General features: G+C 42.6%; 1 protein-coding gene across 2 annotated transcripts in view; it reads left to right on the forward strand.

The window, feature by feature from the left end:
• The first annotated feature begins 7,118 nt into the window (after positions 1–7,118).
• The window catches only part of LOC131565535 (septin-2), a 36,165-nt gene continuing 29,132 nt past the window's right edge, over positions 7,119–14,151 (forward strand). For both annotated transcript variants that reach the window (XM_058816471.1, XM_058816470.1), the window contains exons 1-3: positions 7,119–7,193; positions 11,941–11,992; positions 13,078–13,177. In XM_058816471.1, the coding sequence (XP_058672454.1) occupies positions 11,966–11,992; positions 13,078–13,177 (127 nt within the window). In that variant the 5' untranslated portion in view covers positions 7,119–7,193; positions 11,941–11,965. The remainder of the gene's footprint in view (positions 7,194–11,940; positions 11,993–13,077; positions 13,178–14,151) is intronic.

Raw genomic sequence — 14,151 nt, forward strand, 5'->3', positions numbered from 1 at the left:
GAAACAGAGATGTCTCAGAGGTGAACAGGAAGAAATCCAGATCACAGGCTGAAACTGAATAATATCTGTATTTATGATGATAATAATGATTATATAGAAAACAGCAGAGAAGAACAATTAAGCAAGGGGGGAGAAATGCCAGTTATCTTAGTCCATAAGCACAGGAAAGCCCTACCCTTGCCACTTGCCCGGGAGCACGGAACTCTGAGTTTCCTTCGATACATGGGCTGTGTGTGCTCTCCTGTGCTGGCTGGGAGGCACTCATGGGGCCAGTGCAGCTGCCTGGGTCTTTGGGCTGAGAAGGGAAACCAGCCCATGGCTTGTTTTACCTCTGCAAGCCTCACCCCACCTTCTTTTGCTACCTGTAACCCAGCAACAGATTCCTTCAAATCACTTAATCCAAGGCAATTATTTCTCTGGGGAAATACATGCTTCATAATCACAGGGCAACAGAACCTTTCTGCTTAGAGGCATTTCCATTCCTGGTATTTCACTTTTCTCTGTTTCTTTTCATTACCCCAGATATTAACTTTTATCCTGGTTACTGGCAACAACCTCCATTTTTAATTACTTTATTCCTTGATCCTAAAAGTTTGTTGCACACACTACCTCTAATGAGATCACTGGTGCAAGGTGCTCTCAGGTTTGCTTACTTGAACTTACTGCTACCCTGACTGACACAGCTGCTGGGGGCCCTGAGGACACCATCAATTCAGCATATTGTGGTTTCTGATGGTGGTAATGTCAAAACACTGGAAATTAAACTCCCAGAAACAAAAAGGTTCTACTTGCTTAAAAGGAAATACAAATCAGCATAATGTTTTATTTGGGGTGTTAAGTAAAGAAAATCCCTCTTTGTAAGTTAAACCCTTGCTGGAAAAGTCTGGATTCCTTTAAACTCCAAGGCATGATGCTCTCACAGCAAAGCATCTCTTTAACAAATTATCATTCTTGTCATTACATCTATTTCTGCTTCAGCTCTGTATGAATGAAATGATTCTAAGGGGATACATAGGGGGGCTTTACAGCCTGTGAAAATGGGAGGAAGTGGTATTCAAGCTGAGAACAATTGCACAGGAGCCATACTATAGCAAGAGGGGCTCTGGGATTAGAGGTGATTGTGTTTTTGCTCCTTTCCTGACAATCAGGACAAACACCAGGCACAGAGTTATGGGAGGGCTGCTAATGGGGGTCCAGGCTCTCACCAGCACTGCTTGTCCTGGTGCATGAGCCCTGCCCATGGCACAGACATGCTGTGCCCAGCCCTCCAGCCTTGCCAGGGCTCTGCTCAGCCCCAAGGCCTCCCACCAGCAATGTTTGGATAGATTTGCCTTGGGGGACCTGAAATGTAGCGTGCAGAGCACACTTGGTTTATAATTTGTGGAGTGTCCCTTACCTAAGTGCTCTTTCTAATCCCTAAAATATTAAGGATCTGGAAGACAGGGGGAAATGACATTTGGGATCAATCTTATGCACAAACCTTGTATTGTTTGTGTGAATAAGATGGAGTATGAGTCAAAAGATTAATTAAAAGCTCAATGATCTTGAGACAGCTTACCATAACTTTTGGATCAGACATAAGCAAAGGTGAAGAATTAGGAATCCTATTAGAGATAGATTTTGTGCCATATTTTGTATTCTAATTAGTGCTGAAATAAAGGCAGGGAGATTTACAAGCACAGAGGGGTTAGGCTGTTGCCTTCTATATCAAGGCAGGCGACCTGATTCTGAGGTAGAGCTCGACAGCCCACTCTCCAGGGCCGTTCGGGCCAATGACGTACGCAGACACCAATGTGGTGGACGGTCAAAAGGTGTTTATTACTTCTTCTCATGGGGTCTTATAGTCTTGGGGGTCTCTACGTCAAAAAGGGGTTTGTCCTTCTTACCTATGGTTAGTAGGGAATGGAAAAGTACTGGGTAAGGAGTGGAAAGTTACTGGCTTCAGTGGGGCAACATTCCTATGTTAATTTCTTATCTATGAGTAACAGAGGGTCTTATCTATGGGGAACAGAGGGTCCTGGCTTTCCGTGACATCGCGACAATCTTCCACAGTGCCTCTTCCCTAGCTACCACAGTTAGGCAAAGGTTGTTCTTTATCTAGAAAGCCTGAGGTTTCTCAGAGAAGATTATTTCTTTCTGAATTTTCCTTTAAAATGCAATTCTTTTCCCAATAGAAGAGATTCCATACTAGGATAGGGTTCCAGGAAGTTCTTGTGTGTCAGCAGTGCCAATGTGTCTTCAGTGTGACACATCAGAAGACTGGCACATAGGAAATGAGTTCCTGTCAAATGAGCAAGTTATTACAAAATGAAGGTGCTCAATTTCACCACTGGATTTGTTTAATTTCTTTTGGAAACAAGCTGAAGTGGTTAACACAAAATTCTCACTTCTTCTCTTAGATCCTCTTTTGAGCAAAAAGAGAACCAAACCAGAATTTTGCAAGAACAGGTAGTGTTCTCAGTAACTGCTGCTAATGATGTAGAATCCAACACTTTTTTTTGTTCAAGTGTTGCTGCTGCCCCTCAGGATTGAGAAATGGATGGTTCCCTCTCAGTGGTGATGTGACTAGAGTCATGTAAAAGAAAGGAAGGAAATGGATATATGTAGCTGGAAAAACACTGAAAGAAGTTATAAATATGCTTCCAGCCTTCATATATTTGCTGCTGCAGATCCCTTTCCAGACACAGTGGCCCTAGCCCTGTGTCAGTCTCTTCTCTTTACACACACACTCTGCCTGGCTGCAGCCAGGACTACACATGGTGGGAATGCTGAGACAGTGTTACAGGTGCTTTCCTCACTGAATGAGGAAAACAATAGTGGTAAATCATCATTAGAACTAAATTCAACATCCCCCTCTTGAATTTCTTTGCACATAAACTTCTGGAGCAGCATTTGAATCTTCCCAGTGTTGGAATTGATCTTCATGTCTCTTTGTTAAACATGCCCTGCAGAGAACATTTCCAGTCACCACAGTCAGGACCAGCTGGGCTGCACTGGCGAGCCCCTGTGCACCCAACCCTTCAGCACCTTGTTTTCTGGATTTAGCTCTGCAGAGAGCACTGTGGTGTCACTAGACAGCCATAACCCCGTGTTAATTGTGTTCCAGAGCAGTAAATATGAGCAATGAAGGCCCTTTCCCAAAGTTTAGAATGTCAGTAAATGAGTTTGATCATCCCACTCATCAGAAGATCACACTGAATATGTGCGTAGGCTGTGTCACTTTAAATACTTCTCTTTAATGCTATGGACAGATCTTGAGAACATATTAAAGCTTGGATAGGCAGGATGGGGGGAAGCTATAGGAAATACACATTGTTTCATGCCTAATGGTCCATTCTACATCATGTTTCCTTCAGGACAACTACAGTTTAATTTTGTCCTTTTCCAGAGTCAGCCTCCTTCCACAGATTGTGGTGTACCAGGATCCTGGCAGATCTCTTTCCCATGTAATTCTTGGGAAATCAGATGAGATGTCAGTTTGTAAAGAGCAGCGTCAGCCAGGACAAATGCCATTGTTTTAAATACACATTGCAGATGTTGAAAGTAATTAGTAAACACATGACCATGAATTACTGAAAACTATTCAGGGTTAGTGATGGGAAATATACTACATTTATCTCATGTCTCAAGAAATGTGCAGTGCTGAGAAGATGTGGGAAGTTTGGGACCTCTCCTTAGCAGTGCAGCTGCTGCACATCTCAGCCAAGCTCTGCTTTCAGGAATAACACACATCTGCTTGGACAGTCCTGACTTCCTTCTTAAAAGGGAACTTTGTTCCAGTAAGAGGAAAAGATGATTGATATTGGTAGAAAGATGCAAAATGTCTCTTATACTGGAGAATATTTGAAGGCTTTTCTTATTGTTTCTTCATTGCCATAAGTAGTATCTTGAAATGGAGGGCTTGTATGTGCTGGTAAATGCAAAAGAAACACTTCTGTTCCTCTGAGACTACTATAAATCAAACATAATCTTCATTTCCTGTAGTATGTCACTGAAAATGAGGCTTGGGTGTTTTTTGCAGCAAGGGAAAATACTTATCTGTTGCAGATTTTCTTGTAAAGCAGCTTGTGTCTGTAAATCCTGGTGCATGCACAGATAGTGGCTTCCTGTTCCTACCCTGCCCAGGCTCCAGCTCTGAGCTGTGGGTCTCAGAAGGGCTCATCAGTGACATCAGCTTTCCATGGACCTGACATCTCTGATTCCTGATGCAGCATGTCTGCAAAAATGAGGAAATTTGAGATGTTGGAGTGGTTCTTCCCATTGGTGGCTCCATACATAAAGCCCTACACAAAAGAGTATTTTGATCAAATCAATGGGAACTTCACCCTTAAACTTCTGTCTTTCAGCACACCCAAATCTTACAAATAAACCCAGGGAATATTTAAATTACTTAATCTGACATTCCCACTAGCTACATTCAAAGTATTTTTTTCTTTCCTAATTCTTTAAAAGAGGATGTCACCCACAGTGTGCAGTGGATTTATTTCTAAAAGGTTTGGATCTGGAGCCATGTACTGTAACTTAGCAAAGCATACACAAATACTTTGAATCAATATTTAAATGGATCTCACAACTGAAAAATAAAAACTGTTTTATGCAGCATATCTTAAGGAAAGTAATGCCAAGGAATGTGGAATTGGTTTATCTATTAAAACTCAATTTAGGTTTCAGTTTATGGCTGTATTTGTTTAATATTTAATAAAATATTATTTTATTATAATCAGTATCACCATTTTCTCTGGTAAGAACAGGAACAAAAGACACATAATGTCTTTTGCTGAATGTATGAAGTATTTCTGACTTAGTAAGATGTGACTATACACAAAGTTAAGATTTGAATTCAAGGAAGCACTTTTGTCCTTTTGATAATGTAAACCCTGATGTATCAGGAACTTTAAGCAAAAGCATTGGAACTTCCAAGGGAAAAACGAAACAAAATTCTTTCAAAAATAATAATTCTGGGAATGAGTGATTCACAGTCAGAGTGCTGTTCACAGCATGAACATTTCTAGACTATTTAACCACTGTTCCTCAGTACAAGCACTTCTTCTGTTTGCACCTCTGCTGATATTGGTGTGAGAAATTAAAAACATGCAGCATGTGTTTGGGGGGCTGCATTTGCTATAGGGTCTGCAGTGCAGCATTTCTCAGTCACACACCTCAAACAATTCCAGTTCTGTTGCCTGGCATTCCTGGGAACTGCACTTTCATAACGAGTCTCATAACAGGTTTCAAAGGTAACAAAAGTACATTTTCATCAAGTGACTAATGCACTGTAACTCTCATTGTCACAGGATGCTCTTTAATGCCAGAAGCTGGGATGGGTTCAAAAAGCAAGAAGAAAAATTCATGGAAGAGAGAACCATCAAGATAAAACTTCTGGCTCAGGAAGCAGCTGAGCTGCAGATTGCAGGAATCTGGGAGGATGCACAGGCACAGTGCTGCTGTTATCTTTTCCTAAGCATCTGCTCCTGGGCGCTGCAGAGGCAGGGCACTGCCAGGACTGGCCTCTGCCCTTACCCCAAGTGCCCTTCCTTACATCCCTTTCTGGCTGAATGGGACTTCTTTGGAAGGGTTGTGGCTTCCCTGAACCCTTTGTGTGACAATTGGTCAGTGATCTGATTCAGCCATGACTTGGGAAAATTATTGCCTCAATAGCAAAGACTTTGAAAATTCTGGAGACTCTTTCACCCCTTCCACTAAATCCTGCCAAAGGAAAGGAGTGACAGTCGTGGGAGCACTAACTCCCACCTGTCCCTGTGTTGATGGCAGTCTGTAGTTTGGCATTGTCTGTGCCAACATCTTATAATTTCTTCAAATACTAAGCAGTTGTTTGTGATAGCAGTGCATTGGTCCAAAATCTTGTGTCCACCACAGTGTTCTAATTTAGTGAAAGAAAAACTGTCACAGTTGATCCTCTGGTGATTGTACAAAACACCTATGTGGAAATCCATGGAATAATTTAAAATAAAACCTTAATTTCTAAGGAAGACTGAAATGCCGTCTTTTAACTCTTCCAGGAAGGAAGTGTAAATCAGAACTTTCAGTTATAACATTACATTTTGTTCTAGGAAATTGAACTTGCTTGTGCTTTCACTGGCTTTTATCTTGTTCTTACTCAGATCCCATCAATGCTCAGTTGATAATAGGAGCACAATGTGAGTTGCAGATAATGCCAATCTGCCTTCAGCAGCATGTGTTTCACTCCCACATTCTCCTGTTGTGAGCTGCAGCCCTGTTTGCTTAATGGTGGGAATACAGACATAACAGAAATGTGTTTCTTGGTATTCAGAATTCTAAGTCAAAAGATTTGCTGCTAGGTCATACACACAAGCTGCCCTCTCAAAATGTGTGGATAGATGTCCAGGAGCTTTCCTGAACACAGTTCTTGTAGCTGGAAGATTGGAAAAAGCCTTTGGGGTACTCCTGCTAATACGTGTTTTAGTTTTGACAGTGTTGCACTTGGAGTTTGGGCTATGTAACACTGTTTCCCCATGAGATCTGTGTCTGTAACTTAACTGTAGGCGTCATTTGCACTCCGGGTTTGCCTGCTGGAGTCCCTGGCAGCTCCGAGAACTTGCAGGAGGAGCCCACTGGGCCCTTCAGCGGTGACAGCGACCGGGGCTCTCACAGGACCAGAGGGAAAGCCGTGAGGGAGAGAACAGTGTAAGTAAAGCAAATATCAGGATTTTTTTGTAGAATGTTCGAGAGAGGAATTTGCTTCATGTGTGAATGAGCACCTGCAAACCAACCAGGCTGGTGTTACATGCTGCATTACAGTCAAATAGCACAAAGTTTAAGCTCGATTTCCCCCGGTTTTCACACCAGCCATGTTTACCATTGAGGAGCATCGCTAAACCCGCTGTAAGTGGAGCAATGCCAAAACTCAACGATGTTTGGGTGGAAAACAGAAACCAAACCATTCCTTGTAGATGTTCACTTCGGAACACGGCTCGGCGGCGGCCCCGGCCCGCGGGCTGCCATGGCCGCGCCCGGCGGGGCGGGCGGGGGCCGCTCTGTCCCTCCTCTCGCTGCTCCCGGAGCCGCCTCTCGCTGCCGGCTCCGGCCGGGCGTGCACCATAGAGTGGCGCGGGGTAGGCGGGCGCTCCGCCGCGGTGGCTGCTGGGATGCGGGAGGGCTGCGGGGCGGAGCGGCGGATCGCGGCCTGGCGGCGGGAGCGGCCGCGGCCTCAGGTGAGCGGCGGGAAGGGGCCCCGGCCCCGGCGGCGGCGCCTCCGCCCCCTCAGCGCTGCAGGGGCTCCCCGCGCAGGCACGGCCCTGACCCTGCCTCCCGCCGCCGTTTGCGGGGGTTGTGCAGCCGGTGTGTGGGAAGGGAGAAGTGTATCCGGGGCAGGAGCCCCGGGACGCCGCGGTGGGGCCGTTCCGCGCACACCTTGATTTGTTTTTAAAGCAAGGAGGGATTAATGTGAGGTGCGGACAGGGCCGCGGGGCTGGGGGAGCCGAGATGCGAGGAGAGGATGGGGCAGGAAGTGCTGTCTCCACTCAGGCATTCCTCGGATGCTTTTAAACTTGCGGCGCCCACCGAGGGCTGCCCGGAGCCGGGGGATGCGCAGAGCGACCCGTGCCTGCTTTGGCAACAAACCCAACCCGTGCTGTAATTCTGTTTGTCTTTAATTATTGTTCACCTGCAGGTCAGAGACTTCATGGTATCGTGAGGCTTAAGCATGACTTGGAAATGATTTAAATACAAATTTGTCAGTTTGCTGTGCGTTGGCAGTATGTACACAATTATACTTCAGCTCTGTGGGTGTGAGGCAGAGCTGCCTATTTCCTGATGAGTGATCGTGGCTAATATGTTTATCTTTTTAATTTAAAAAGGCCCTATTTCTCACAGTTTAACAGTGCTTTTTGACTCAGTAACTCGGCAAAAATACTGTCAAACGCTGCTTGCATAGAAACAACATCATCCCTAAAACTGATCATTCACAAGAACGGTATCACTGCCTCCTTTGTGCATTTCAAGCAGCTTTTTTCATTGATAAAACAGTGTGAAAGGAGGTTGTTTAGAGTAATGTGTTAGCGTTGAAATGGAGCTTTAAATAAAATATTTAAGATTAGAGCTTTAGGTTCATGTGTTGCTTTTTCTTCACCTTTTAAGAATAGTGCTTATGCAGGTGGTTGAACTCCTGTTTAGTCCTTGCTCCTTTTGCTGTGCATATGTGCTGTGCATGCTGTTGAGTCACAGGCATGTTCCAGATTTTGATGCATTCCCACTAGTAATCCCTGTACAGTTTCCTTGGTTTAAACACAATACCAGAAGGAAGTCTGCAGAACTTATGAGCTCTGAACATCAGTTCCAAGCCATAGCGTCGTCTGTCTGGAAAAGTCACAGCTGGGTTGTTGCATTTTCTGTAAATTCCATGTTTGGTGGAAGTGATGCAGTCATTTTCCTGAATAAGAGTAAAGCAGAATTGTTAGTGTGTAAAAGAGCATTCCTTCAATTGATAATACCTATTTCTAATGAGGGAAAATGGAACCATCTGGGATTGTTCATCTGGAGGAGGTTTCCCACAGTGGAGGTGAGGACGTGCCAGGAACAAACATGGCACACAGAACAGGCTGTGCTGGATACATTTGTTAGAACTCAGTGATTCACACAATCATGCCATTTTTGCTATTATTGATGTGACTCAGATCTGACATATCTTCCTTGGGTTTTGTAGTTGTTTTAGTGAGAAACCATAAATACTGCTGTTTTACTGACATATCTTGGTGTTTCTGTCTGCTTTAAATCTGAAAAGTGACTTCAGAATGCTGATGCTGTTGAGACCATTTCCAGCACTGGGAAACCTGTTTAAGTCTTTACTCCTGCCTGTGGCTATTAAATACTGCCAAAAAAGTATCTGAGTTATATAATCTCTGATGGAAGAAAGAAGCTTCATTTGAGAAATCAGGAGGGCTGTTCTGTTGGTTGAGATGGCTGTGAGGTCACTCAGAAGTGATTATTTGAAAATGTTGTCTGATATCCTTACATGGCCATGCCTTTGTACATGTTTGTAGTGCTTTCTTTGTGCTGGCTCCTATTGAGAAGCTCCCAGTCTGCCTGTTCCTCACAGTTTACTTCTTGCATCCTGACAGGAACAAAGGAAATGACCCATTTTCCTTCCCCTCTCTTTCCCTCTCCCCGGAATGCTGCTCTTAGCAGGGACAGTGGGATGGCACATCCAGCTCAACTCGGAGCCACTTTGCTCCTTTGCATTGCCAGCATCAAATTGTTCAGGATAGGAATTTGTTGGAATCCAAAATGAAACTTTGTTGTGTTACCCACTGTTCAAAACCAGATTTGGACATTCCTGTGCTGTAGCACAGTGTCCCTTTTTTACTGCTAGGCCTGCTAAGTAGAGCCCAGCATTATTTACAGATAAAGTTTCACTGCTTTTTGCAATTTGTTGCAAATGTATCTTATCTATTCCTTTCTCCTTGAACTGTTTTTAATGTGCTGTTTTGCTTATCTCATACTGATTGAAAGAGTACTTTGAAAATCTAAAGAAAGTGGAGCAGATACAGTTCTTGCTCTGGTTTGCCTCAGTTGTGGAGTTTTTTATGCATTTTGTTCTGGACAATTGATAAGTAATTAGATGCTACAATTTTCAGGTGTGTGAACTCCCCAAAGTGTTGCCAGAGACTCAACTTCACCTTGTTTTGGTGTTTGAGCCAGCTGTGTGCAGACAGAGCTGTGGGTTTCTGTGCTCACTGATGCACAGCAGGGACTGGTGCAGTGCCAAGCTCTCACTGGTGAGCAGTGCTGGGAGTGCTGTACTTGTTTGGTTCTGAAAGAGGATTTAACATGTGGCATTTTGTTCATTCTGAGCTTTTGATCTGTACTGTATGGTAGAGCTTTGGGAAGGCAGCACATGGTCTCCAGGGAGGTTTGGTGGAATGATTTTCGAGGAAACCTCATGAGGGCAGTATTAGGAATTACAAAATGTCAAGGCTGAGCAACTGAGCTCCCAAAGGAACCCTGACACCTTTGGTGTTGTGGAACAGCCAGCAGGTGTTTCTGTGGTTTTTTTTGTTGTTGTTGAGGTAACTTTTGGCTAGCACACTTCTGTTCTAACAAAAGGCATTGGGAAGTTACTACCTGGAAGTGTGAGCTGCAGCCATGATGTGATCAGAGCAGCTGGGCTGCTGCTTTGCCTACAGCAACTTTCAGTCAGAGTAAGACACAAGGTAATGTGGTTTGCCTTGTAAGAAACAGGTTTTGTAAGCTGTACTTGTGGAACAGATGATTTTATGAAAAAATGTTCTTCATGAGATAACAGACTAACTTTGAGGCTGAGCGTGTCATAATCAGTTGATGGCAATTTTGACTCTTCTGCTTTTTAATCAAGTAACTTGAGTAATGCTGCAATGGATGGGACTCTACTGTCAGCTTAAATCAGAAGTAGGGAATTTGCCATACATATTGAAACCTGAATCATGCCCCTGTCTCCTTTATTTATGGGCACTGGGCCTGGGTGATTCTCCTCTGGCATTACTGTGAGAAATGGGTCAGGTATATCTGCATTGGCACTCATTCACTATGAGCTTTTCTAAACTCTGGAACTATGTTACTAATTTTATTGACAAGGTGACAACAGAGGTTTCCAAACTTAGAAACAAGATGTCAACAGAGTTACTTCTGTCAGTGGGACTGTGAGTGTCTTTAAGGATATGTGACAATGGTTGGCTGGAGGCTGGAATGAGCCTTTGCCTACTGGTCAAAGGAAAAGAAGTTCTGGTTTTCAAAACCATTCTTAGTGGATGCTTTCCAGAATGTTTTGAAGGAATACACAATTAGAGGCTGACAGATGATTAGAATGAGAACCTCCCTATTTTCCAGGCAATGAATGCATTGGGCTTTCATTAGTAAAAGCAAATGAGCTGGATATGGGGGAAAAGTTGGAGGAGGAAAAAAAACCAACTTTCCTTGCTTACAGGGTAGGTGGTACCTGCAGAGCTGCCAGGATTTGAAATGCCTGCTGCAGGGCAAATGAAGTACCATGGGAGCTGAAGATCTGTTTTCTTTAGAACTCCAAGCAGCAATTATGCTAACTTCAACTTTTCCTTCAGTCCAGAGCTTGGACTGTGCCAGGATTTGACTGTCAAAGTGCCAGTGTCAGAAACTGGACTGTATCCTGCTGAAATGACTCCTGCTACCCAACAGGAAGGTCTGAACACACAGGTGCCTGCATAGGTCACTTCCCTACTTTTCCAGGCCAAGAGCTGCATTGTCAACAAAGCAAGCTGTGAAGTGCTCCTGCCGCTTCTGCGTTTCCTGTCCCTGCTCTGGGGCTGCTCTAAATGAAAGGGCTTTGCTCTTGCCCTGATAACTAATCTATAGCACAGCTAACATCCTTGAGTGAAGAGATAAGGGCTTGCCAAAGTCCAGCTGTTCTGGGTGTCTGAAACTAAGGAACAAATCTCTTTTGATAGTCCTTCACGCTGGCATGAAATTTTGAGTCCGGCATGGGTTAGCCAAGTGTAGTGTCCTGTTCAGCAACAGCACTTTGATGTTACTGAAAATAATGTTGTGTTCTGACCCTTACCTGGGAGTCCTGTAGGTGTCCTGTTCTCATGAGAATTTTTGGATATGGTAATAATTCTCAAATGTAATGTTTGGACAACATTTGCATTACATTCGCCTATCTGTGAACCATCCTTCTACAAAGACAGGATGGGTGAAAGTTTGTTATGATACTAAATTGTAATATTTTGCATTTTAAAGGAATTTTTCTGTTTTGAAATTTTTAAGTATTTAAATTAAGTACTCCTGTGACTTATTTCAGAAGGAAGACATTTTGATTATGGTTTGTTTGTTCTGGTAATCCTTGAGTATGTGACATGTCATTTTACTAGAATAAAATGTGATCAGTTCAAAATTAAAAGTAATGTAATCTTCAAGTCAGCTAACATGCACTATGGCTTTTTTTTCTTCCAGTGAGTGAAACTTGAAGTGAAGAAACATGTCTCAGTCCGGTGAAAAAGTAAAGGTAAAGAGATGGCTGCATAGCTAATATTTTGTCTAGAATCTATTGAACTTCTGAAAACGTTTGTAGTTTTACTGGAGTGCTAAAATTGTGAATAAATTATACCTTATTGCTTCAGATGTGTTTTTTAGAAGGAACTGCTTAGTTGAAACAGAGGTTGTATGAGATCCTAGTGATGGACTTTCTGGTGTTCAGCAGACATTCAGTCTCTGCTTACAAAGTTAAAATGGTACCTTCACCTAAGGAAATTTCATGTGACAAACCTTCATTCCTAATGTTTTTACCCACCTGGATGGGGTTTAAAAGGATTGGTAGCAAATAAGTAATTGCCTTTTAAGTGATTTCCCTTGTCTTCCCCCACACCACTGGAAGTGTATGGCATTGTAGAAAACCTGTTCTCATCATAAACTCATCTGTGAAGAAGACATTTGGTTCCAGATAGCCCACAGGGCCCTAAATCAGGTGGCTGCAGTTCTTATTTAGGCTCCTATGAGGTTTTCAGTCAATGGGTAACAGATGTTGCAGCAGACTGCCCTGTTCATAGCCCAAATCTCTTTGATAAGTTTTTCAGGCATGTTTCTTTTTCCTGCTTTTGTGTTAGAAGTCAAAGATTGTGAAGATAGGTGAACAACTTAAGCAGCAAAAGATACATCTCTGTGTGATTGTATCTCAGTAATCCCCCATTAGTACAATGTTCTTGTTTTTTACCTGTAAGCATATGGATTATTTTTATAGAAGCTAGTAGCAGCAGACACCAAATTTGACCAGTATTTTTTATTTTGAGCTGTATTTATTTCTTAAGATTAATAATAGAGTATCCTGCAAGCTTGCAGATTTTTATTTTATCCAAGGAGAGGCTTTGTTTGTGTAGCTCAAGGTATTTATCTGATTTCTATTTATATCAGCCTGCTTGGTAAATGAGCCTTTTTAAGGTCTGCTTTGCTATTGCAGCAAAAATGGTTTCATTCTCTATTCTCCTTGTGCTTTATATACCCCTGCACTTTATTGTGTAGAATCAAGTAAACTCTTTTTCAGCTTTTTAGGGGGAAGGGGATCTCATTTGTATTCAACTTTTGTTTTCTTGTCAGTTTTCCGACTCGGCAGGCTATGTGGGATTTGCTAATCTGCCCAACCAGGTTCACAGGAAATCTGTGAAGAAGGGCTTTGAATTCACACTCATGGTGGTTGGTAAGTGAGCTCTTTAAGTATTTTTGACTGTTATACAACAACATTTCTTTCACATAGATGTGTACATCTTCCTGCTTAGCAATTGACTGTTAGCAGTAGAAAAAGCTTTGAACCTCTATACACTTTCTAATTGCATCTGTTACTGTTTTGTCATGTTTAGTAGGAGGGAGTATTTATAGTGATTGAAGATGACGACTTGGAGCCAACAGGACATTTTGGCATTCCTGATTAATTGTCAGATGACAGGGGTGGTTGTTTAATCTTTCTCTTGTTTCCCCACTGAAGGCATGAATGCAACCAGTGAGTGTCTTGCTGTTGAAATGGTGATGTTGCTGTTGTGCTTTCTGCTGTTGTGTACTGACTCACTCTGGTGTCAGAGATAAACCTGTAATTTACCTTTCTGTCAATGAGCACCTCTGAGTCCCTTTGATGGAGAGTCCTGTAGGCACAAAGCTCTTCCTAGTGATGTTGAATTATGTTTACATTAAATCAGTTTAATGGTTTGCATGTGCAAAAGGAGTCCACAGTTACCCTTCTGTAGCAGTCAGTGAAAAATGAAAATGTGCTCTGTAGTACCATTTGGAATTACCTGGTGACAGCATTCAGCAGTGTTTGTGAGATAAACAGGTAATTTGTGATAATTGTAGAGTTCTTGTGTCATGTAGTTTGTGATGAGAAATACAAATAATTTTTCATCTCAAATAATATGGCCAGTTGGTCTAAATGATGGCTCCTTTGATTCCATGAGTTAGGAAACAAGCACTTTTTTGCAGCTCAGATTTAGTAGTTAAATTTACACATTTAACTTTGTTACTTAGATGTAGGACAAAATTTGTATCATTTGAAGTTACAGAATTATGAAACTTCTCAGCTGAATTTTGAGTAATTTGCTTGATGATTTTCAGTTTAATGGAACCTATATGTGCCTAAGTGTAAGGGTGCAAAACGTGACGATTAGTTTGGAATTGCTTTAC

The sequence above is a fragment of the Ammospiza caudacuta genome, chromosome 18, assembly GCF_027887145.1.
Source record: "Ammospiza caudacuta isolate bAmmCau1 chromosome 18, bAmmCau1.pri, whole genome shotgun sequence".
Classification (NCBI taxonomy): Eukaryota; Metazoa; Chordata; class Aves; order Passeriformes; family Passerellidae; genus Ammospiza; species Ammospiza caudacuta.